This window comes from Anticarsia gemmatalis, chromosome 7, assembly GCF_050436995.1.
Source record: "Anticarsia gemmatalis isolate Benzon Research Colony breed Stoneville strain chromosome 7, ilAntGemm2 primary, whole genome shotgun sequence".
Lineage (NCBI taxonomy): Eukaryota > Metazoa > Arthropoda > Insecta > Lepidoptera > Erebidae > Anticarsia > Anticarsia gemmatalis.
This window is the reverse complement of record NC_134751.1, coordinates 5,357,441-5,384,746: the sequence shown is the minus strand read 5'-3', so window position 1 is coordinate 5,384,746 and position 27,306 is coordinate 5,357,441. Positions and strand designations below refer to the sequence as shown.

The window sequence follows — 27,306 nt, the reverse complement described above, 5'->3', positions numbered from 1 at the left end:
GCAAAATTCAATTCGCATCAGGATTAGATAAGCCCTGCAGCGGTGAATTGAATTTGATTTTTAAACAATACTAACAAGTCAATCATGTTTTGTTTCGTAGTACAAGTAACATTTTGAAAGAACCTGAGAGAAAATTATATTTTTTATTTAAAGCGTTAGCGCAAACATTAACTTTATATTAATTGAATCCCAAAGTACTATCACAAGATCTTAATCAAGGCACCGAAGCTCTTTAAGCTCTATAAATACCCTCTCAGGAGTAAATTGCGACCATTACAAAGTCGTTTCTTAAAAGAATGTACTCGCTCCCGCAGTTAGGTCCGCATAAATTAGCTAGTTTGATTACTTGTGAACTTCGTGGTAGAATTTATATGGCGCACGAGATATCGGATATCAAACGACTCTATTCGAGTAGCCATTCAAGACTATCACGTTTCCACCATCCCACTTGGGTACGTAAGAGCACTCGCGCATACCCTCGAATTTGCTTCAAACTACGCTTTATCATGGACGACGTAACTTTCGCTGGGTAACTCAAACTCCCTTATTTTAAATTGCAAAGTTAGGTGGAAAGGTATTGAGTGAAAAAAAGTTGCTTTATAACTGGGAAATATTGCGTTTCATGGAAAACGTTAAGTAAAAAAGAATACTGACCTAGAATCTCCATCGAAATGTAGCATTTGTCCATTCTTCTTCCAGTATACTGTTGGTTCAGGAGAGCCTCGAGGTGGCGAACATTCTAGTATCACAATTTCACCCTGCGCCGACTGACTCGATACAGGTTCCAATCTGAACTCCTCACGAAGAACTGCCAACAAATCATTTTATATAGCTACCGTTTTTTTCCGGTTGAGAGATAGAATATAATGAAGCCTTATACACATGATATCCTTAGTTGACTTTCACGACACCCCCGGGACCTAATGAGCCTTTCTATTCTTAGATATTACACGGCAACTGAGATTCCCTTATTCCAGTTACAATGTGAAAGGTTAATACCGTTGAAAAAGTAGGTTACGTTGTTTTTGTGTGTTCAGGCCATTTGCAAAATAAAAATTAAACATGGCTGCGACCTAGTAACAACAAGAAAATAGAAATACGCTTCAAGGAACACATTTGCAAAATGACTGTATAATTAAAACTTACCGGCGACATGCAAAGTGGCGTTTCTGCTTCTTGCCGTGCCGTATGGGTTGGTGGCCTCACACCAATACACACCAGCATCTGAGTGTGCTCTGCCGTGGGTGGTTCTTAGGAAGATCAGTCCTCCGGCGGGTAAAAGGCTTCTGTGAGTATCTGATACGACGAGGACTCCTCCTTTGTACCATCTGATGGTTGGAGGAGGGGACCCTCCAGCCCTGCAGTTGAGGGTGGCGGGTTGATGACGTGCCACGGTGACGTCGATGGGCTGCTCGATGATGTACGGCGCCTCTCCGCTGCTGCCGTAGTCATCGCTCATACCGCCTTCCACTGGACCTGTTGATTGGAACTTGATTAATGGTTTTGTCAGAACTTTGAACTCGTTTTGGGGCTGATTAATGACACAGTTATCAATAAATTATTGTAATAATAATTGGTTTTCATTAATAAAATAGTCATAATATGTATTGGTACACTTAGTATTTTGAGTTCTTTCATATAAATATGAATTGTTCATGAGTAAAGATTTTGTAAATAGACAGTTATTAATAAATAAAATTTGATCGAAATTGTACACATGGCTTGTTCGAATAATACAGTAGCTGAGATAAAATCTTAAAAAAAAAACGGCCAATAGCTACATAACATAACTACATAACATTTGGAACGCAACTATTTTTTGATTACAGTGACATAGTAAATGGCGGATATTCAGGTAAGGTCTTTTGTCTCTACGTAGTACATTAGCAGAGCTACTTGTACGTCACTGGCATCGACCCTAACAATATAAATTACTGTGTAAACACTTATATTCAAGTGTTTATGCAGTGGCGTGTTGGGCAAGCGTAATGAAAGGCGACGTTCGCTTCGACATCCAACCCACCCACTGCAATTTCTCACACAAGCTTTATTTTAAAATATTACACAACAAAAGACCTTTCTAGGCTACGGTTTATTTTAATAATAGGTGGAGTATGTCATTTGCAGTTACTCTAAAGCGTCGCACAATAATAATGAGCTATAAACACAGGCTTGCCGATACACGGTCCCCCAAGGATGCAGGGGTTACCCCACTATTTTACTCTGTTTACAACGAAACGCGCAGATGTTAGTTTTTGACACTCGAATTGATGTATGTCTATTGTTACGGGCCACTATTGTAACGACGTAAAAATCGATGCCAAAAAAATTCGATTCGGTGTCCGATTTTAGCAAAATGAACCTTCATAATCGATGCGAGTCGATTTCATAGGCGAAGTTGTATTTTGCGAACGAAATCAATAGGGATTACTCCTTTGTGAGTAGTAATTGTGTTTATTTATTCACGTGTCCCAACGTTGTGAATGCGGTACGATACAAGGGCTAATCTATAATTGAATCTCCATTCGATTTGCTATCTTTCGATTTTTGTGTGTGCAGCCCTATTTATATTACGTGTTTTTGGAAATATATTGTTTGACCCAATTACGCAAGAATAATAATACTTTACTGTTAATGCTGTAACTAAAAATAATAAGCTCTTTCTGTAACTTTAATACAATCCTATTTGCTGTTTTTTTCGATATAATAGTATTATTTGATTCAATGTAATAATTATTTAGTGTACTTCATTATTTTGTTAGTAAAAGTCGGTATCCGTATAATATAATACACACATAACAGTTTCTACACAATATTTTTCAAACAAAAAACTTTGGAGACCCTTCAAAAGCTACTCAAAAAAGTCTGGTGACTATAATAGTGACAAGAATAATAGCTACTTCGCGTGTTTGCCTTTCTTAGCTAACTTTCTATATAATATGCTTTACACTGCATAGTCCTTCTTATATGCAAGTTCAGTATTATATATTTTAGTCTTTTTGTGTATAAAGAAATGCGCAGTACCGATGACATTATATGAATATTATCTCAATGAGGTTTATCTCAACTTTTTGCTTTCTGATCCAATGATATTTATCTTATGCACATTTTAAAAAAGGTACATTTCACAACAAATTAATAACCTTACTGACTAATGTGCTGTTTACAAATTACGTAATATTTAGTTTATAAAAGTTGAGTTGCATCATTTTTCTTATGCGATCGTGATCAGTACCTATATCAATTACTAATTAAAACAAATATTATGATACACTACTAATAAAACTGTACACTGAAGCGATAAATTCAAGGAAGGATACATCGAGTGTAATGTCCAATAATCGATATAGTTCTAACGCACAGCCGTACGATAAAGTTAGTTTTATGTGCGATAAAGTTACGTATAGATAAACATAAACAATATTTTATGTTCCTCGCAATCTGCTAAATCTTATTTTTATCTCTGCACGTCTAGGAATGTAAGGCTATGAAAACAGCGCTATAGTAGCTCACTTGTGATATGAATAACAATTTATTAGGTGTTCCATGCTTTACGGTTGAAAAGAAAGTATCATATTACAGTGGAGATTTGAACATAATTATTATAAGCATCCTAGGGTGCTCCCACACAGCAGTTATATAACGTTATACAACATTGTGTAACGCGATAATAAAACAATTTGAAATCAAATTTGTTTAAAAACAAATGTTATAAGTCAGTTTCTGACGTTATATAACTGCTGTGTGGGAGCACCCCTAAAAGAAATAATTAACTAGTTTATAAAAAAATGCTAACTTTAATTTTATCTACGTTAAGAGTCAAGTAAGGGTTTTTGTTATAATAATAAATTTAGTCCAATGAATACGGCTTAAGTAGTAAACCAAGTTACTCACTTTTGTAGCTGTGTTGAGCAGTGTAAATATATTAATTTGACAAAAAATTACCGGAGGTTTCGTAACATTATAATAAAAAATCAAAATTATGTTTTCAGAGCGTAAAAATAAATGAAACCTTGATTACTTTACGCTTTGTATACATCGCTATCAAAATCGCTCCTTCTTAGTTTAACTGCTCGCTAGCTTCATAGCCCAAAACTTGATATCTATGTAGTGAACCGTATCATATCGGCGTATTCTTTACGACGGCGACAGTTAATTTATAGCTGTCACACTGTAGTTGTATGGACAGTATTTTTTGCTCCACATTCATGCACATGGACTCATGGGTGTTGTCTATTCTTCGCACAATATTTTTAGGTTAGGACGCAACAAAAGGCTTTTTGGGATGCTTTGTATGACGTAAAAGGTGTTTGCGTAAGATAATATGAAAATATTATTGTTATTTTTATATTCTACCTGTTGAATTAAGCTATAATTTATCATCATAAGAACAAACAAGAAATAATAATGTGTGAGAATAATATTAGCCACACAATCATAGTTAATAGCAAACAAACATGCTCGCAAGGTAACTTGAGTAGTGACTACTTCGATTGTAATCCTATAGTTATAAGTATAACGACACAAGTTACAATTTCTAAGAGAACGATTTCTGTTCACATGTTTTCAATAAAAACATAAACAAAACAAGCTTCCTCACAATATTAGTAACGCTTTAAAAATATTGTAATTTATAGACTCTACCCACGACGAACACGCCAACGCCAACGGGAGTGACTTTTCAACTCACACGCAAGTAGTTACGGGCTATTGTTCAAAAATCTTTGTTGAAAAAAGTTCGCGAGGGTGATTCGTGTCCCCTACTAATTTACTACAGGCACATGTCGACACGCGTCACGAGAGAAAAATAAATAAAAAAAATCGGTTATAGAGACACGGGTTTCGCATTTAAGTCGGCTGACACGCGGCCAAAGTGTTGCAAGTCCGTTTGAACTGATCCGTTAATGTTTTTTGTCGGTTCGAAATTGATAGCTCTCGTATGGACACGACCGAACTAATAAACTTTTAGAACACACGATCGCTTTCAGTTCTATCGATATTGTTTTGAAGTGTAAACGGAACTTTGAATTGAATGCTGCAATAAACCCGTCAGCGAAAACATAATCTTCAAAGCTTAATTCCCTTTGATCGTTCGCAATGCCCAATTTTACACAGAAAAATCAAATTGCATCAATGTAATTGCGTAATTACGGAGTGAGCGCACATTTTGAAGCGTTCATAACTGTCACCCCAAGTAACTTGATAGCCGTTTGAATTTCGAATATCTAATTCTAATGGCAGTGATTGGCTCCCTTAGGAGGTAATCATGATTTTTCGACTGAACACGTGTTCAATTTTGGACCCCTTTGCAATATGAAGCGCATGACGTTATTAGTTTGCAGTGCGTTGGCGACGTTTCAAACGAGTGCACGCAATTAGTGCAAAATTAATAACATATTTTTCGCAACTCGATTTCCCTTTGTTCTATGCCTCTAGGGCACTCCGCCTAGCGGTAGGTATTGCGCTTAATTACTGCAAATTGCGACATGTGTCATTCATAATTTGTAACAACGCAGTTTATTGTTTACATTGCCCTAAATTAAAAAAAATATTTTGCTTGTATTATTTAATTCATCGTCAACGCCATTGTTGTATCTCATATTTTTACTATAAAGCAATATTATTATGCAATGATACGATTTTTTCAATATGGGTAGACTACCGTTACCACATAACATTTGAAATATATTAACAAATGCGTTTTATAAGCTTGCCCATCACTCGGATAATCCCGGCTGAGGGACTCTTAAAGCTCAGATAAAAAATAACTATAAAGAGCATTATCCAGCATTTTAGCGTTTTATTAGAAGATTTCACACATTCGGGTCACACTCACACGTGAAACTGACGCGGTAATAAATGAACCTTTAAGCACAAAATAGCTTAAGTCACGCTCAATGAAATAACACTTATATTTTACGGTGCAAAAAACTTAAACACATGTGCTAAGAATTAGTTCGACGGATGGACGGATTACTTAAATATGTATTTCGTGAGTTGTGCTGTTTGTGTTGTAAGGCGTTCTAATGCATGAGGGACAAATTGTTGACATAGTGTCATCTTTCTTAGGGACCGATACCTGGTTCAAACTGGGGCAGCCGTGCAATAAACGATACGAAATTCCGGGGACAATTTGCTGACGTTCGATTTTAGACTTTATTGCGTTGTAATATAGTATAAGCGATTTTAAAGAATTTATGATAGCGGTAAAGTTTGTTTGGTTTTGCGAGTAGCCGTTTCGTAGTGATGTTTACGGAAATGCGTCGGCGACAGTCGCGTCGTCTCCGTTTTGTTGTTATGTCGGCGCGTGGGCAGATGGAATAACAGATTTTGATACAACAAAAATGTGTTAGATCAAAGATACTTGGTGTTTGTTCAAATAAATTCAAAGCCTACAGTTTTGTGTTCAGACGCCTTTCTTGAGCCATAAAATAGTATTTTATTTTCGAGACATTGTCTATTTCGATGTTACATGCGTTATAAAACTTTTGTGTTGAAAATGTTCCATTGTAAAAGTTTCATGGTAATCAGATTTCAATCTCTGTTGTACACGATTTACATAAACCAATAAAACAATCCTTATCCGGAGTCTACGCAAGCTTTAACACAAAAAAAATAATGTTCACATCTAATACGCACCGAAAAACAAAACACGGTCTTCCTAAAAACCTGAATGGAGCGAAAAAAAAAACAAATCGGTAGCCATATTTATTAGCGGCCTGGTATTCTCCAATCTTAAAAAAAAGGTATAAGTTTTGCGAATGAAAGTTATCTGATCTTCGGAACAAAAACTTTTTGGAGACGGCTCTTTGCTTACTGATTAGCTAGCGACATCTATTTAGGAACGTGATAAAGATCGTATAGGGACGTGATGAAATACTTCTTGCCTTGTTTTTATGAGAATCTAAGTTTTGCATGACATTGACTCGATAAGCTGCTGCATTTTGAAAACTAGGACAAAATTTGCATTTTGATTAGATAAAGTCTTTATTTATGGAAAATAAATCCTTAGCTCCTTTTATTATTCATTAAGAAGAGCATGAAGTGCCTACAAATAATGTTCATATTATAGTGAAATTGATGTCGGAGATAATTTTTTTAGATTTCCTGCTACCTTCAGAATAAGCTTCTTATATCTTTATAGGAAATATTACATTGAAAATAAAATTTCGCTCATTATTGCGCAATAGAGTTCTAGAAAATTACGTTACCATTAGGTCCTATTCTGAAAGGGTATAAATAAAATACTTGAAAGGCTTATTACTCGTTACGTTCAACAAAAAAGTAAAAAGAAAATCAATACTCCACATCCATACGTTGATTTATCAACAATTCCTGTTCAAACGGAATTCAAAAAACGGAATTTATATTCGTATAGGAAAAAAAGTGTAGTTTTATAGGGGTCAGTACACGTGTCAGCGTTCATAAATGTCAGTGCATTGTTTAGACTGTGTTTGAGATACGGCATTTTTCGAAATATCGAACAATGAAGGCACTAAACGAATAAGCCCATTGTATCCTGTTTATTTTTGTTGTGTATTATCGCTGCTGTGGAAAAAGATAAAGAAGTTGAAGAGTATTAATATAGTTTTATACATTGTGTAATAATGACCAACTGTGACTAAAATAGGGAGAATGCTGCAAAAACGTAAATACTATATTTTATTTTATTACTGTATTTTAAACATCCTATTGTCCACATAATATGTTTAAATTTACAGTAGTTAAGGCTCTGTGATATATTAGCAAATCATTTTGTTTTATTAAGCTTGTCTAAAGATACTTAACAGACAATTTTATCACTCCTTGCAGGATACAAAACCTTCATCAAAACGCTACGATTTAAAACTCTTCGTCTACTTCCATATAATCCGTTTGACCTCGATATGAACCTTTTAGCATCCATATTTTGATGGACGTAGAACAAAGTTCTACCGGCATCCATCGTGATGTCGAACATAACGTAATTTTGCTTAAAACCATGCCGGGGATGATCCTATGAAGGATAAAACTCCATTAAAGCTGAGCCGATGCGTTTGATGCGTAGACAAACTGTTTTCGGATATTGTACTGACAGGAACAAAGGTTGCTGGGTTGAGTTATTATTTCAAAGCTTCGTAGTTTTAACAGCTCTTTTTTATTATGCGCAGTAGTGCTACTTCATATTAGAAATTGAAGAACAATTTTAAAAAATATTACAGAGAATAGAAAAACATATCTTCGCAAAACGACATAATAGATTTGCTTAAAATACATCATAAGGATTAGTCATAACTTTGTCAGTCTTGTGTCAAAAGGTACAATTAGAAACAAATGTGAACAAGTTCAGGATTTTTTATTCGGAGCAAATTTTCACTACTTCCTTTATACCACAAGAATACACGCATGGTACAGGCAGGAGTCACAAGCAATCACTCTTGTTTCTATCTGTACCTTATGACAAGGACTATGTATGACGAGCACGTCACTTAAGGATCGATAGTTGCTCCGTTTGTTCGGTCTAGTAATTTCGGAGAAAGGGGACCACGTTCTATCGCATATTGGATTGTAGGGTGGTTTGTTATCGAAGTGGTTTGCTTTACTACAGTCTAGAGTAATTGGAGTTATCTTGGCTTGATGAAGGCAGCGTATCTTTGATACTATTATAATCATTAATTGTTTAAATTTTTGATATATAATCAAAAATTGAGAATTTTAACTCGATGATAGTTTTAGTTTGTAGTTTATAAAGATGTTGAAAGATACTAGCATAATTTAGACCATTTTGGTCCATAAAAACTGGGTGTTAGGGCGATCAAAATAAACGTAGCTCTTACAGTGACTGCCCGAGCCCAGAAAGCAGGACTATGTAGTAGTTTCCCAAGTCAAGTTTTTTTCGTAGTTATGATCGGACACACACGATCAGTTAGGCAGTAAAGAGTAACTGTAACCAAGCCCGAATACCGTATCATCTAATAATACACTCTATAATAAAGTATGCCGATACCATAAACTTCATGTAAAAATATTATTACCTCCCCTAAAAATCTCTATGTTAGTGATTTAGTTCCGCCGCTATTGTGCTAGTTTTTTCGTTACGCATTACACACAAAAGATAAGCGTCGTTTAACATTAGCTTAACTTCTTTACGCTTTGATAGACGCCACGGGCGAGAGTCCCAGTTTAGGGTTCCACGAGAGCGGTAACAAGGTCTATTGAATTAGTTGAAGAATATAATAATATGGGAAAATAATACTGTAGTTATTCTCAAATGTTGTTCATTTTTATTATTTTAATGAATTATTGTCTTATTTCATGCAGTTTTCTATTAAATTTTAATATGCAAATTACGACTATGAATAGATTGTGTATTTCTTAATATTACACTTTATAGCCTCGTAGAGTTACAGCAAGGCTTATTTCACCTACAAAAGTATTTTTCAGTGTATTAATAAAACTTTATCTCATTTAACGCAGGCTTAATCGAAGTGGTGATTAGTTTTGATTAAGTCTTCAAGTACTTAACATAAAATAGTCAGCCTACGGTGAGTGCTACCTGCGTCGAAACGTTAGGCATTTTAAGCTTAAATGCGTTTTCGCGTTAATTCCCGTATCCTATTCCATATTAATTAAACATGCAACGCGAGAGTTTAAAAGTTAATATAAAATAGACAAAATGACGGCAAAAATAACTGCATCCATTCCCAGACAATGTCCAGACACTGTATATTTATACACAGTTGATTCTAAAATATTCTATAGACAGATGCGGGACACACATGTGTTTTGTTAACCTAATGAGATTTGTCAATAAGTTACGCTTCCCGCTGCGTATTAGCCCCGAGAGTATCATTATACTGTGTTTATTTGTAAAACACGACTTTTACCGACTTGTGGCCGTTTTTTTTTAGTTTTTTGAAACTTTATTGAGTGTCGGATGTGTATAGGGGACTTTTTAGGTTAAAATGTGGCTAATTGTTGTAGAAATTTCAAAAACGAGGCGAGAAACTATTTTGGCATTGTAAAATAGTTAAGTTTAGTGTATAAATAGTGCTCTTATTACTCAAATAGTTTTGTATTAACTTATGTTACATTCAAATATTCTAGTCAATGATATTTAGTTGTTTCTTTCTATTCCCCATAAAGGTAACAAAAAGAAAAGAAAAAATGGGCCAATTATATCAAATTATATGTACAATTATTCAAAAGAATCAGCGCAGTCAAGGTTCAATCGGTAATAGCCCCAATCCCATGGGGTTGCCATCCCCTTCAGATATTTAGTGCCTTGCCGTACCATCTTAGATTTGTGGCAACACTCCGCCACGAAAATAACTGTGTCACTCTATTTTATTTATCACTTTGTGAAACTTAACTGCCGATTTTTGGGGTGATTTTAAGTGTAGGCTTGGAACCCTTACTAAGTACTGCATTGACATTTATTTATGTAAAGACTTAATGTAGTTACATATTTTGAAATTTTTACTCATATCTACCATACATTCTTTAGATTCTGCCTATAGGATGAAAACGTGTTACATATATGTTTCACACATTTCAATTCGATGATAATACTTGGCATTAATTGGGTGACAGACAATTCGCTATCATTATTTTAAATCAACGAGTATTATTTAAAAATACAGGGAAATCCATAAACATCGTTTAATACCTTCCGCGAATTCATGCATATTATAAAAATATATATCCTGACATTTTCAATTTGTTAGAGAATTAACAAATAGCGTAATTATCTGATCGTTAATTGTGATTCAAATAAAAAGTGTTAGAGTTTAAACTCAAATACTAAGAAAGACAATTTAGTAGTAATATAATATTACGACTACATTTCCTCATGTTAATACTGTACCTACTATTAAAGGATAAGTTTTCTGTATTCACTGTGTTCTGTTTCAATTTAATACAATATCCGCGCTGCAAATTCTAGGAAAATGGTAATTCGCAAACCATTGAATTAATTGGCCTGGAATTTTCAGATAGTGAATAAAGTTAATGATTACCATTTCTGCGAATTTTTGACTCGACTTGTATTTAACTGTTTAACATAAATATTTATGTAACATGCACTGTAAGACACATGCAGTTTACCTCTATGTGCATATTCTTTACGTATGGCAGAAAACTATTATTTTGAGGCATATCAAAAAATAATGGGACAATTGACGCATAACTTAAGACACACTTTATATAGAAAGAACTTAAGACACAATAATGTAAAAAATCATGTTGTTTTCCGATGGTACAAAATAAATGATAACAAGACGCCATTTGGTGCATTCTCCATACATTCTAACTATTAAGTTTTCTTTTGGTATTGGTTGAATATGTTATTTGACTTGTAAAGTCTTACCTGAGCAGAAGCATATCAGTCCAAGTAGTGACGACACTACAGTCAGGAGATCCATCCTGATGAGGCTCTACCACATTCTCAGCTTAACCAGTGATGAGCACACAGAGGCTTTAACATTTTTTGTCTTTTCTTTCATCTGGAACAAAAAACATGACTGTTAGAATATAATTAGAAGTGTTATTAACACTATTAAAAGAAGATAAAGAGAAAGATTTTTTCGATTAGTTTCTACACGATACTCTCTACATCTACTGGTTGAATTAGATTTTTGTGAATGACAGCTCACAAGTTAATCATCAAACTTTGATCATATGCCTACTGTTTATGGCAGAGCAGTGATCACCATAAAAGTTGTAGTGGTAAATACGTCTACCGCCACAAGTAGTTTTAGAAGAAAATAAATAAAAACTCAGATTTTCGAAACTATGATACAGTAATTTGAATTACTCTTATAGTAACAGAACAGTAATTAAACCTTAAAATAAAACAACCACAACCACTATCAAAATGGAAGGTCCTTATAATTATTCCATCCAAAATTACTCGGCAACTCAAACATTGACCGTTTCGACGCAAAATAAATATCTTGAAAACATTATTCAAATAGGTACGCGTTAATTTTATTATATTCATCAGTTTAGGACCTTCGTAATTTAGTTTGGTTATACTTTGGATCAGGTAAAACCCTTGCCTTTTATTCAATAATATAACGAGATAACTGGGCCCCTGGGTCCGGCTGTAAATTTGAGGAGTGAGTGCTTCCGTCTATTTATCTATTAGGTACGAGAGGGGCGAGAATCAAATTTATACTGCTTTATTTTTATTTACAATACAACGATTGAGATGCTGTTAAAATCATCAGTTGCTGATGAAAAGGATTAACAGACATTTACATATTATTATATCTGCGACTTTTGCGATGACACAACTAAATAACTAGCTATTGGCTGTATAAATAAATATGTCTGAATTGCACCTTAGACCTTAAATTTTGATAACACAAGTGGTTACTTCTGGAAAAATGTAATCCAATATTAATTTGTTCGTGTAATTTAAAGTTCTTACTTCTTATACACTTAAAAGTCACGGATCTTGAATAACTTCTTGGAAGCCAAGTGCTTCAATTCCAGTGAACTATTATTTATTTATAACGAAATTATAAAAACAAATCTCATGTCAATCAAACGACACTTGAAATAACATAAACAACTTTATAATATTTATTTAGACCATTAAGAGCATTGTAAACAACTGTCAGCCAGACTTAATCTCTTCAAAATAAAGTATGTAGGTCATATAAAAAGTATGAAAGCATTCAATTATACTCCATGAAATTGATAATTATTGCTAAACTTCGTTTTGTAGGATATCTGCCAAGTAACCATAGGCTTGTTAATTATGTATGTTATTTCGTGTTATTTACTGATTGTCCATGTAAAATTAACAATAATTCAACGATCCGTTAAACTACATATGTATATTCCTCCATGATTATAATATTATGATTACAATAATTCAAATAGATGAAAGTCACAATAACTGGCAGTAAAAAACATATTGCCACATCACGATTCTAATGTGTAGTAAAAGCTCAAACATCAGCAGACTCTTCCCGTGAAACTCATACTTGACTCGTAAAATTATGCTAAAAGCCAACCCCAATATGTCACATTCAATATCCAAATTAATTAAAAAGCCTTAAATATACGAGATATTTTAACATTCTCTAAAGAAAATTAGGAGTTTCAACGTTGTTAAACATTTAATCACTATCATTTATCGTGTTGTAGTTATGTGTTCTTTCAATAAATGTCGCGAAGTTCACAAACCGTTCCTAATATATGTTATGTTTACACAATTTTGTAGAAAACACTCGGAAGAAGTTAAAAATGACGATTATTAATCTCGATTCACCTAGTTTTACTTTTGAACTGAAAGAATTGGGCAACCGGCAATGCGTTTCGTGTTTGTTTATTATTTTATATTAGTTGACATAGTATATTTTATATCCAATGTGACAAATTGGCTTAAACATTGACTCGTAACAGTAAATATTGTTACGAAATATTTCACGAAAGTATCTAAATCAGTTGATTAAAGAGTCGTCTTTGAGTTTTGTAAAAGACGCTTTGATGTAATCAATATTTCATTCTAATTTTACACAATACGTTCTAATTCTACTATATTTTGTAAAACGATTTTAAAGCTTTCCTCTCTCCGATCTTTAATTTTTTATCTGGTATGTATTTATTTTTCTTAGCTAAAGTTATTATTTTATCTAACGCCACCGCAATCATCTGCAATAGATGGACACAGACCAATGATGATGATGATAGAATTCGTTAAAATATTTCATTTATGATGTACTATATCAAAGTTTACGAAAATCTAGAACCTAAGTCCTATTTTTTTACTTTAGCCAAGAAAATCTCGCAATTATATCTAGCCCAATTTCTATAACAAAGTCACTATGAAAAATACACACTTTCTTGACATAACAAGTGAACCTGTCATCGGTGCTATAAGGACTGACACGTCTTGATCCTCGGATAGCATAAATACATCGGCTTTACATGTGAAGCACCGAGACACGTCGACAGCTTACTTGTCTGCCTACATAACGTCTTTATACTAAACCTCTTTAATATGAAGACAGCTGAAGTTTACAACGATATTTATAAGACAGAAATAAGGAAATCTACCAATCTTTTGGATTAGTTAGATTAGAAATTAGTGATGAATGTTGAATTTTATATCACATATCATATTTACAGCTTAGTGTCAGTGGTGATTAAAATGTAGCCCATAATGATTTTTAGTACATTTTAAGAAGATTTTCTGAAACATGTGTTTTCACTCCTCTATCAGTCTTCAAACCCTAATTAGTCAAGACTCTTTTATAACAAATGCAGAATAAAACAAAATTGTCTGCATTATCCCCCTTCTTAAAGCCAAAACACTATTGACATAACAACAATAATGACGTCACAACTGCGTAATCATAACTAAAGTACTTGAAATCTACTTGAACGTTTCGTCGAACTTGAAGAGATTGAGATTGACAAGGATGTTTCAATTATACTGACAGTTTCTCCATTGATCCAATATATCGATATGTCTGATTGCTTACAAATATTCAATACTCAAGTGAAAAGCGTTTACCAAATCTTCATTCATACATAAAGGATTTTGAACCTTATTCTCTGCTGCAAAGGTTCAATTTGAAATGCTGCAAGTGTATAACGTTAACCCCATAAAAGGATTTGGCGAGTTTCGTGACAGTACAAGTAGGAAGTAGTAGTTAAAGTTGGAATTAAGTTTTATTTTTTCAAGTGGACTGTGGGTTGCTAATTATTTGTTTGTTACAATAATGATAATTGGATAGAAAAGGGGTAAAACAATAACATTAGTTTGTTATTTTTTTCTTAAAAGCGGTGGTTAAGTAGGTAGTTGATAGTAATGTAGCCCGCATCTCTTCGACGTGTGATAATAATAATTGCGCAGGATTTTTGTTATAAGTGACGAACATGGAAACCCCCCACGAATAAACTCTTTTACCAAGACTTCTGATAATAATAGGAAATGTTGACGTGGGTGGCCATTTTTTGTTTTACTATACTTTTATAATTATATATTCATATATTTCAAAATATGAATATAAGGAAACAATCTAAAAGAAAAACACATTACACAAACAGAACATCGTTCCAACAACAGCATTGATAATATTAGTCTGTTATATTAAACTTCTGCCCATTTCTGTATATGAACACTATCAAATGTATGACCCTAACTTTTGACTGGCACAAATTAGTTTATCCGAAGTCAAGTGGTTCTGACAACTTCCGCTGTCGGGCGGTAACGTTCGCTTATTGCCTCTATGATTTGATACTAGTCATATTGGATTGTGAATATATGTGTTACTGTAAAAGCCCGGACTGTGATAAATCCCAAGATTTTCCGGTAAAACCTAAGATTTACCAACTCTCAATGGTAAAAGTCCGAACAATTCTTTTATTTCGAACTTTTACCCCTATTCACTTGGTAAATCTTAGGATATACCTCAAGGTCAGGTAAATGTAGCTAATATAAAATAATTTAATAGTTATAAAGAAGGAGTTTTCGGCAAACCGACATGGGTAGGTTAGGTTAGAAGGCTGAGGTGCCACCTCAGCCTTCGTGGTTATTTTTTTTTAAACCACCCAGAAGGAGGAGCCCCGCGAAGCGGGGCTCCGGCGACATCTTCAAACTCTCATTATAACTATGTTACGGTATATAATTATATCCCTAACAATATCATTATATTACGGCTCAAACACATTACAATATGACTTTATCAACTTTTGCCGTGTCATTATGTAAATCCTAAGATTTGCCAATTAAATGGTGGTAAAAGTTCGAAATAAAAGAACGTTCGGACTTTTTCCATAGAGAGTTGGTAAATCTTAGGTTTTACCGGAAAATCTTAGGATTTACCACAGTCCGGGCTTTTACAGTAACATATGCATACTTGTTCAATCGAGTACGCAAAGAAGGAAGAAAACAAGCATATACTGTTAGAAATGAAAATGATAGAGATTTTTTGACGATAATAGTAAAATGTCTACAGGCTTAAATTCTTTCTATGATAAACGCTTACTTTTTTTTATTCATTTTTGCATAACAATTCTAACTACTCCCTCGTTTGGAAGGAGACCCTTGCCAAGCCATGGAACAATCATGGGTTAAAAAAAATAGTTCTAAAAGGCAATAGATTTTGAGAGAATTGCGAAAAAGATGGTTATTTCAAAAGATATACTTAGACAAGTTAAAAGTTTTTCCAAGTATTATCCTACTAACTACTAGCGCATATCCAATTAAGTTTGAAACAGAATTTCGTAAAGGAAAAAATAGACACCATTTTTATTGTCTACTTAACCTGTAGAGCGAGAGCTGCCCTGATTGCACCCATAACTTATTCTTTCGAAAATGTTTTGTTACGATATTGTCCTGTAATAACGCTCTGGCCGCCAGATAAGATATCGGCCGGTTGTAAATACACGGATTAGGGAATATTTAGTATCTGTTATGTAAGGATTTAATTAGATCAACTCTTCGGCAATGGCGTCAACATCCAAGATGAAGTTAGAAAATAAATTTAAAGTAATAATTATAGTAAGTAATATTTTTTTCGATACGGTCCTATTTGAGTATATATGTGCATGTTACAAAAGGCCAAAATAGTATTAAAGTAGTTATTTGTTTGGTGTTTGTAGGCAGTCTACCATTAAATAAGTAACAATTTATAAGCCTAATATATTAAATGCAAATATAAAAACTCTTTAAGAAATAAAAAGACAAAAAGATCTTAATCTTAAAATCCTGCATTAGTGCAATAAAGACTTTCCTGTATAAGCCTAAATATAGTCGTTTCAAACCAGGAGCTCAATAAAGCCGAGAATCACGACAACGGATGCCTTAACGATACCTACATTACGTTGCAATGGGAAACTGTTAACTACCAATAAACCTAATTGTATTGAAATAGAAGCAGTTCCGATTTCCAGTAATCTCCAATATTAGTTCATTATAGTGATGGATAATCCCGACGATTTGGAATCCAATCTAAAATCAGTTAAGGCTTTAGTACACTCGACACTTTTAGTTGCTAGACACATTCGATTCGATTTACACATTTAGTGAGTCCTGTTGTTATAAAAGAGTAGATTTTTGACGCTTAGCCATCAATTTAACTGTCGAAACTCGGGATTCTGACCACGATTAAGCATATTTAGTTACCAAAATAAACAATGAAGTGTATTGATGCCCTAGACAGCTGCTCAAATGCGCAATTTAGAAATTGCACTCAAACGCAATTAGTTGTAAAACAAAATTATTAAAGTTCTAAGTTCGATGATTGATGACGTAAAACTGTCATGTGTACACGTGCCTTAACAGTAGCAATTCAGTTCCGTCATATTTTAGTTGGATCGAGTTCCGATTTCCGATTGAATATTTAGGTACCGATTTGTCGATTATCTATTTTGAATGGCATGTCGGCTGATATTATATTTTGGGAATGTGCTTCGTATGCCTGTGTTTCGAATATTAATTCTGACCGTTTTCATACAGAATTGTGTGGAATTTTGTTTGATGTTCCATAATGTGTTGTTTAGTATCGGTTATGATATTCAAATGTTGTTTTCAACACGATGATAATCGCTAAACATTGTATAATGGATTGCCAAAACAATTTTGTAGATGTTACCAAAATGCTTATTCTGATCAACCCTTATTTTACTAATACACAGACCCTTTTTCTATATTACCCGCACAACCGCAGCGTAACTTTCAAACAAAACATCGTTTGAGTCGTAACTCATATTAATTGACTATAACCCACTCAAGTTATTCAGCGTGCTCCCTGAGTAAACAATCAAAGCACCCGAAATACATAAAACTAACCACAATAATAAAACAATTCTCACGCCGTGCATATGCTCGCCTAGACCCATATGCGTCTGTGCATATGCGATGCGTCTAGACGCTGAACTTAAAACAAACGGCCAAGGTTAACTTTATAATTTATGGCCACTTGAAAGATGACAGCCAAGTTTTGGTCCAAAATAATTATTTGTTTAAACAATGGCTCCTTGAGAAGTGCCGTTAAGTTGTGATCGTCTGTTGCTAAGGGTTAAGTGTGTTTAAGTTATGATAACAACTTAGATTAAGCTACACAAACAAAACCTTTATGATTAAGTTTTCATAGAAATGCGTGACTCATTCGCCACCTTTACAAATATTATGAAGAAGGTGGTAGGAAAAATAATCACGTTGTCTTCCTCATACAAGCCTTATATACGGAGAAAAAGAAAATATAATAACCGCTTGTGGCACTCCAGAGACGACCTTTCCTCGAAGACAACAAATGAAAAAAGTGATGCGCATGTACCTAATATTATCACGAATGAAATAATCTCCCTCGTGTTTATTCTAGAAAATACTTGGCGTAAATACGTGTGGGTGGGTGTAAACTTGAAAATAAGTTAGGAAAACTTATAAAACTCTCATAATGTTATTTTAAGAAGTGGATGTGACAACAATCGTGGTTAGTTCGGACGACACTCGAAAACATAATGCGACTGTTGACTTTTTTACTTCCAGCGTCGTTTGAAGATAACTTTAGCAAACGCACTAAACCGTAGGAGCTTTCACTGTTGATTCTTCACATAGTAACCTCGTCAACACTGTTTATTAACATCCCAAAGTAATACGGAGCCGCTTATTAAATCGTACGCAATGACAACAAATATCTTAAAACGTCACTACATTTTGCCGATGTTTTGGATTTGGAAGTGTTATATTTACTGTATCGCAACTTTACCAATAAGTCAAGGCCCTAATGATTGTTACATATGAAAATATTTAGACGGTAGCCTTAAAAGTTTATAGGAAAGTCTCACGAAACCTGCGCGCCCGTAACGATCACACGCGGTTACTTTAAACGTGGGTGTTATTATAAAAATAAATGAAAACATACATATTGAATAATGTTTGTTTTGAAGGGCCGTAACTGTGGAGGCGGTGACGACGCGGACCCACACAAAGAGGGATTGATCGTTCGAATCTACTAAAATATGAAGCGCTCCACTTTTGGAATTGATTAATTGTCAGTTGCGCGTAAGATGCGAGTGCCTGTTCCAATTTAAGAACAGTCCCAAACGTATTTGTCGACAGCGCTAGTTTTTTAATTGCTGGTACCATCAATCCCTCAATAGCGACGTTGATTTACAAGCTAACGATCCTTCTTAATGGACAATCGGAATTTTGAAAGTAAAGACGTTCCGTGTGAAAAGTGTTTGACAAGGGACGATTACTTTTTTTTGGATATTACGAGTTGGTAAGGAGGGTATTGTGTAGGTAGTATTGCGTCGGTGCGTACAACTGAAATTGCGCAAGTTTTTACGAAAGTTTTGGTACAAAGCGCGGCTCGTCGCTCACAATGGTATATTTTTGTTCGTGCGGTCGGTACTGACAGTTCGCGTGATGTATTGGGCTCGGGTAGAGGATTATTTTTACCCATTTCACAAAGTTTGCATGCATCTATTGTACACGACGGAAGCGGCTTCACAAAGCGCCCGAAAGATTATTGTTAGGGAGGATTTAGGATGCTTATGAATGATTGGGGATTTGAAATATAATATTTGCAATGTATAATCAGCCTTACGTTGGTTCTGTTAAGTTATTGCCTATTATCATCAGTGAATAAGTAGGTATTATTACATGATTTTACTTTTAAGGGTTCCTAAGTTTTACGCAGATACGAAATATTATTAGCTGTCGTAGAAAGTCGTCAAATATTTTACCACATTGATAAGGCACAGGACTGATAAATAAAATAATTTAAAATGTAAAAAAATATATCTACAGTAAATGTAACAGACGTAATATAAACGTTGTCGGCATATCATTCACACCAATGAAAGGCGATAATCCTAGATGTAACGAAAAAAATGTCCAAAAAAGTTCAAGAATGCAGGACAAGTGAGTAAATAAAAAGAGATTAAACGCGGAGGCGTCAAAAACAGCATTGTGTTACAAAAAATGCAACAATGGACCGTAGGACTTAACACCCTGTATTTATCACAGAGAGAGAGAGAGACAGAACTGAAACTTTACGATGTTCGCACAAAAATACTGACACACCTGGTACAAGTAACTTTTTATATTTTGTGCCTTTTTTGTATAGAGCAGCTCGTTTAACCGTGTAAAGGTCTGACTTATGTTTGTTATACATTAAGATTTATTTATCAACTTTTGCATGACATGTTATCGTGTAGAAGATTGTCAAAAGATCGGTAAGGTATCTTCTGCAGTTTCTTTCGATCCTAAATAAATATCAACTTTGCATCCGACTTTGCCGCAAATGTTGCGTAAAAAGCTTTAATGTGATCGTTTATGACAGGCCATAAAAAACGAAATAAATAAAACTTTTTTTTAATTTTACGACGACCAATCCGCGAAAACTAATGACAAAATTATCTTTAATGACCGCTCATCAAACGTTATTATATAATAAAATCAACATATTTAGATCTGAGGAAGAAAATATGATATCAAAATCGAAACAGCGCCATATATTGCAACCTCAGGACGTAAATACCATAAATAACGGTGCAACTTTGAAGTCGTCCCAAATCTTGTCAAAACGGCTAAAGGAGCAGAACTTTATGTGATGTTCACGTTTACCGATCAAAGTTCTGAATTCCTTTGCGGTTGCTGATAAAATATACGTATAAAACATATTTTATGGTATCATTTCATTTTATTAGGCATTTGGATGATTGGCGACGCCGATCGTAAAGAAAACTGCGAGTTTAAGGTGTTAGGCGGTGATATGTTGCACACACGACAGATACATACCTGGGAAGTGTAGAATGGTTCACCGAAAGTCTTTAAAAGTAATTGAACATATTTTGACAGTTATCTATGTACATCTTAGAACGACCTTACAAAAAATATTTGTAACAAAACTAAGGCATATATATGTGCGAGTAATATTCAGTATTAACACATCAATGTAATAATGGGAACAATATGTTATAAATATCAAAACTTTCATAATATTTCACATTATATTTACACATTTAAATAGATTCTAATCACCGTATTCGACCATTGACAGGGACAAATTGATATTTATCAATAAAACTGTTTATACAAACCACCATTGAAACACACAACAACCTATTCAATTAATTACTCAATTAACACATTTGACACATAAATACGTAATTTTAATTACTATATTTATATTTACAATGGTTCTATTATATCTTTTGTACAGTCTTTGTGTCAAACAGAATGTTTATTTAAGATAAAGATGAATAATTGTAAGATAACCTTGGGATTATCGTACATTCTTGATCTGTTTACTATGTGTGTGGATCAAGGAATTTTAGTCGTCCGTCTGGGAGGGCTCCCGCAAATATTCCAGAATTATTGATTGTCATATAGTTTTGGTATTTAGTCATCGATAAAGCATTCACGGTTAGTTTAACTATTTGTTGTCTTTGATATAAGATAGATTTATAATTTCGTGTCTAAAAGAAGATTAGAACTAATGTTAATTACTGAAGAAACCATTAATTCATAAATTATTCAACAACCCATTGAATAAATAAATAACGCAAAAAGAACATTTCCTATTCCTACTTAGCCTGAATCTCCTTGTCCTAATAATATTGACTGAAAAAGACTAAATTTAAAACGAATAAAATGTGAGCTTAGGCAATAATATTAGACATAAAGCCTTATCGTCTAATAGAACCTTTCAACGTATTAAAAATTAACGAAACATTGTCTATGCACCTGCTATTGTTTTAAATTCCCATGGGAACTTAAATTTTTCCCGGATGTTATAGATAGCAAGTTCATCTGGCATCAATCGGGATACTTTGGGCACAATTTTTCAAGATTTTATCAGCTCCTTTATTTATTTAAGAAGATTATCTGAGAGGCCGAGATTCTGAGCTTGTTAAACAATGAGCGAAATAAATATGTATCGAAAACCTTTTAATACAATTTGAATCTTAACTTTGTGTTTCCGTAATAATCTAGAATTACTTAAAAAATGTTTTTGTGTTTAAACTCTGAGCTTGTTGCTGCTGGAATGGTATATATTGTAACTACATTTTAGTTTAACTTGTTTGAATCACTTTCTCTCCTTATTTCTGCGTCACCACAAGGTTGACTGGTAGAGAATACCTTTGGCATAAAGTTCGCTTGTATACAGCTCTTGTTTATGAAATTAATAAATAAACATTAATTTGTTTTCTTTCCAAATGCTGATATTTCTATGATGTTTTTATTCAGAATGAGGAGCGTTGGCATGGACTTCATTGTATACCAGAAAGGTACGTAGAAATAAATATGGTTCTTTACCGTACAAGCTGAACTACCATACGGTCAGTAAATATTTGAAAATATTTCAGACTTTCTCATATCTTTGGAAGTTTATGAGCTATTGTGTTGTTTTTGCTTTCAGTATTTAAGATAATAAATGGTCACATGTGGTGAATGACCTAGTTCACTGTCTGGCAAAAGCAAAGTGGTGAATTATTAAAATTGATGTTGCTACAATGTTGCTACTGAAATGTGTTAGAGATTAATACAATTAAAATAGACTAAGTCTTCTGTTTTGACCATAACTAGAAATAAAACTGATAACTACTTTCTATTTAGTTATAAATAGGTTATTCCTCGTTTTCTTAGAATTCGTTATTTTTTAATAGCAAATCAAATATTTCTCGTATGATGCTGCTTCGTTGAACTGGAACCCTAGAAGATTATGAAACAAGCATATAAATCGAACGACAAATCTTGTATTTAATGTCCAACTCAAGAAGATAAATCACTGTTCCGATACAAATTAGTTAGTATATTTTGTGAAAAGCTTTAGAACATCAAACGGCTATGTTGTTACCATAAAATAACATTTTGTACGTGATTTATGCGATCGCAATTTTTACATAATAAAGCCTCGGTATAAAGCCAGTGTCATAAATATAACGGAATAGTTATTTATGTTTCCCGTCATGTTCGGTGCACCACAACTTTATTTACCTTGTAATTTTTAATTTGAATAACCAAGTAAAGCCTCAGTGGATTTACATGAAAATATGTTATATGCAAAATACGTTATAAAAAGTAAGGTTGTGTGCACACTAGCGCACGTCGCCTCATCGCCACGAGGCACGGAGCGTGGAGCCAGCTGTGTGTAAATCTCCCGGGCCGTCAATAAAACGCTGAATAATTTGACTCTCGCCCACCGCCCTCGGCCAAGTGTCAAATTTTCCACGTCATTAAACCTCGCCTTTAACTTTAAAATTGGTGTTTTAAAAATTTACAAGCGTTTTTTGATTCGCGCTGCTTTCTGTAATTAATCTAATTTGTTTAATGCTGTAATTGTGAATTTACGCGCAGATAAAAATTAAAGAGCTCAAAATTGGGAAATAATTTTTGTTTTAATAAGTCATGCTAGTGAAAAAACATACGTTCACGAGTATGAGACATTCTTGTGTGATACGACTCTAAGAAAGAATAAAAAACTTGATGTATCATGACGTCATGCTAATTATACCTAGGTACTCGTTAATTATTTCCAAACAAGCTGTTCCACATTATAATAATATGTGTATTTTATTAATAACATAATTTGTACATCGTAATTATGAATGACGTACAAAGAGTCTCCAATCAAAATAGCTGACGTTCCGAACGATAAGGTACAAAATATAAAATCGTGTTCCGCGAAACCCGCCTTTGATGTACAGGAATTTCTCGACTTAGCGGTTGATTCATCGCGGTGTATATTTTTGGCGCCTGAACGACGTGTCTCGAGAGCGTGGCGAAAGCGTGGTTACATTTGTTTTGCCGAGACGAGCAGTTATACATACCACAACGATTAAACATCCATACCTCGGTTGCACAATGTTTGACCACATGTTTCAAACCATCGTACCACGCGCGCTATCAAAATATTGACCCTCTTATCCGCATCGAGGTTGCACTCTGGTACTTTGTACAAGTGTGTCCACCTCCTTATTTGCTTACCCTATTAGCGGCCACTTAATGTCTAGGCATGCGGCATTAAAAATATTGACTTTAAGAGAGGCGTCCGTAAAACGAGAATCAAAGAATTTCCCCTTATCGCACACGAATTACGACCAATTACCACCGGCTACCTACTAGTTTTTTGTTCCGCCAACTTCCAAATGTCTCGTTAAGGTCATTTATTTAGGATGATTTTTTGTTAAAAAGGGATGTGCTTAACCGTGAAGGGTGGGCCGCAACAATTAAGGAGCCGTTAGAGCTAAAAAATGTCACCCTTTCAATAGCTCTTTGCGTGCGGACTGTCCAAAAAAGTGGACACTTTTTATCACCTGGGTTGGAAGTCACAAAATGTTTATCGCCACTCGACGGCATGTTGATTTATGTTTCCACCCCAAGGACTGGGTCCCGACCGAAATGAATTAGATTGTTTAATTGGTCATTTATTTTCGATGATAACGCGGGTCGCGGCGTCGAGTGATTTTGTCCCACTCAAATGGTGCTCGAACGAAAATCAAATATGATTTAACCTCTTTTCTAAAATTAACCGCACAATTTTAGGTGTAAGTGCTTAATGTTTGAAATTACTACGATAAAAAAATATATTTAGGCATTAGCTGTTGATCTAAGTCGAAATTTATTACACATAATTGCTATGAGGAGCGCCGTATCTCATGTATTATGGATTATGTTCAAGAAATATGATGTGTTTTAAGACAAAAGGTAAAAGAGTTTTACAAAAAGTGGCTAATGACCGGCTTACACTTTCCTTGCGCCCACCCGTGACGTAAAAATTAAAGGCTTATCTCGAATTATGCTTAATTGAAGGGTCCAAAAACACAGATTGAATTTCAAAGGCTTTGATTGATAGTCTCTACCTTAAAGAAACGTTTTCGATAATGTTGGATGTTAAAATCCTCGAATTTATTAGCCTTATTATCATAAGATAACTTACAATAGCAGCAAGTTCTATAAAACGCTAGATATCGAAGTAACACCAAAAGAAAGTAATAAATCCAAAATTCTACATAACTGATACACTCCAGTGTAATAAAAAGTATAACTCCTGTAATAAAACTTTAGTAATAAAATCAAACAGCCGTATCCTATTAATTAGGAGGATATGAGCGAGATCATAATCCGTTAAGACGAGTACGATGACGTATTGTCGGGCTGCGGTAAACACACGTGCACATTACACATAATTATGACGTAGTACACACGTGTATTGTACAGATCGCGACATGCCGCGAACCACATCAAGGGAGGTAAATCCCGCTTAAGTAGTTAGTCTATTTAGTGACAATTGTATGTTGAAGCAACAAACTCGCGAACATCCCATTACTTTGAGTTTATATTACGTTAGTCGCTTTGAAACAAGAACGTTTAACGTTTTAATTATAAAATGTCTGTTTGTTTTTAATTTGTTTTATGTGTTTTCTTTGACGTACTAATCTAGACTTCTAAACGTCTATTTTACCAGTTAAGTTAGTTAACTGGTAGAATTAACTACAATTCTTACATTGACTTTATTGCAATTACATTCAGAAATCTTTTTACATCTGTTATCCGCATTTGTCATCGCCTGGCCTAGGATTTGATATGAGAATTTGAGATTTTTCAATTCTTAACCTACGTACTGTCGTATAGTTTATACATATTCACAACCTTTAAGTCCTTTCATACAGATTATAGTAATGTTTATACGTAACAATATAACATTAAAAAGCAAAAGTCAAAGTTTCATTTACAGCGGATTTTCTCCTCGCTACTAGTTTCATAGTCTGTTCATTTTCACGTTCCCCGAAATTGTGCAGACGAAAAACAAAATAATTAAATACCGTAACGTTAGTTGGTGTATTTTTTGTTCTAAAAACAGGCAAACGGTTTCAGTCCGTAATCAAATCCTGTTAATATTCACAGCTCCGGTTTCACAACGAATGCTTTATGAATTCGGTTTAGAGATTCCATTATGTTATTTATGTTTGATTCGACCAGTATTTATGGGTACAAGTAATTACGTACATTTGCATTTTAGTGTTTGTTTTCCCATACGTTTGTTTCCCGTTTGATAAATTATGTTGTAATAATATTACTTTGTTTGTGAACGTTCCCGCGGGTGTTATTGCTAGTGACATTTTGCTATCGATTGTGTGTTGTTGGATTAGTAAGGACTATTGTTTAGTTTCAAAGCTAGATGTATTTTCTATCGCATTTACATCGACAAAGTGTTTATGAATGTTTATCTGTTATACAATGCAAACTTACCGACCTAGTACATCGTAGTTTAGTAGAAATCTGCGTGTAACTAACTAACAAACCATTAAAATATATTTTACCAAAATGTTAAATAAACATACCACGTTGCTTCAGTGTACCCTTTCTATTTACTCTTCATGAATCTCCACAAAGACGCAAGAGAATATTTCAAAACTCCACTCTACCGAAAACAACAATACCGAAACACGAAACGGACCCCTCACTGAAACAGTTATTAACACAAAACCTCCACATTTAAGTCCTAAAACAATAGCACATTGTGCTTCGTACAATGCATGCACTATTCTCCATAATTCCTACTAAATCTTCTAAATGAAGGGCCGTCTGCGATCCGTGAATTTCAATAACACACAACTTTAATTAGCTCAACAAAAACCAACACTCGAGAAAACTATAAAGGCACGGTACACAACAGATGCTTCAACAAAGCTACTTTTATTAGGTTTTTGTGCTTCGATGTTTAAGAAAGTGCATGTGTTTTTCTAAAAGGTTTTTTGTCTCAATTTCTTGTTGCAACGTTCTTGTTAGAAGATATAAGAGTCCACTTTAGTTTAGTGTTTCGACGGAGCTGGTTCCCGTTTAACTGCGCGCCTTTGTTCCCTCTCGCAGAATACAATGTGAAGTATTCAGAGGTAATATTTACACATCTTTGTTATGTAGCGAGAGGACATTACGATTATTATCGCACTTCGTGATCAGTAAGCGAGACTGATTGAATGGAACGTATCAGTTGGCAAAATGAGTTTCTCTGGCCAGCGTCAATGGGGCGAATCGGACAAAATAGAGATGGCCATCGGATGTGGGCGGGGAATGAGACAGTTAATTCTAATTATGGCCTTATTGTGCGGCGAAATTTTATTGCTATCTCATTGGCGCGCTCATTATGGTGCCCGACGTAGTAATTGTGCTCTATTGTGCGCCAATGTTCGGCAGACGACAGTTTTTTCCCCGAACCGTGTGAATCTCGGACGAGGGGGTCGTAATTTGCGTGAAGTTTGCTGACTTTAGTAGTATTAATTGAAGTTTTGCAGTGATTTTAGTGTATCGATTTGATCAAAAGCTTTACATAAAATAATACAAAATTGTAG

The 27,306-nt window shown here is 34.3% G+C and overlaps 1 protein-coding gene across 4 annotated transcripts in view; it reads right to left on the bottom strand.

Annotated features, from left to right (window-relative positions):
• Nucleotides 1-27,306, bottom strand: part of LOC142974347 (roundabout homolog 1-like) — a 63,360-nt gene that overhangs the window by 6,996 nt on the left and 29,058 nt on the right. For all 4 annotated transcript variants that reach the window (XM_076116616.1, XM_076116617.1, XM_076116619.1 and 1 more), the window contains 3 exons: nucleotides 11,348-11,483; nucleotides 1,147-1,476; nucleotides 655-808 (listed from right to left, as the gene is read on the bottom strand). In XM_076116616.1, the coding sequence (XP_075972731.1) occupies nucleotides 655-808; nucleotides 1,147-1,476; nucleotides 11,348-11,402 (539 nt within the window). In that variant the 5' untranslated portion in view covers nucleotides 11,403-11,483. The remainder of the gene's footprint in view (nucleotides 1-654; nucleotides 809-1,146; nucleotides 1,477-11,347; nucleotides 11,484-27,306) is intronic.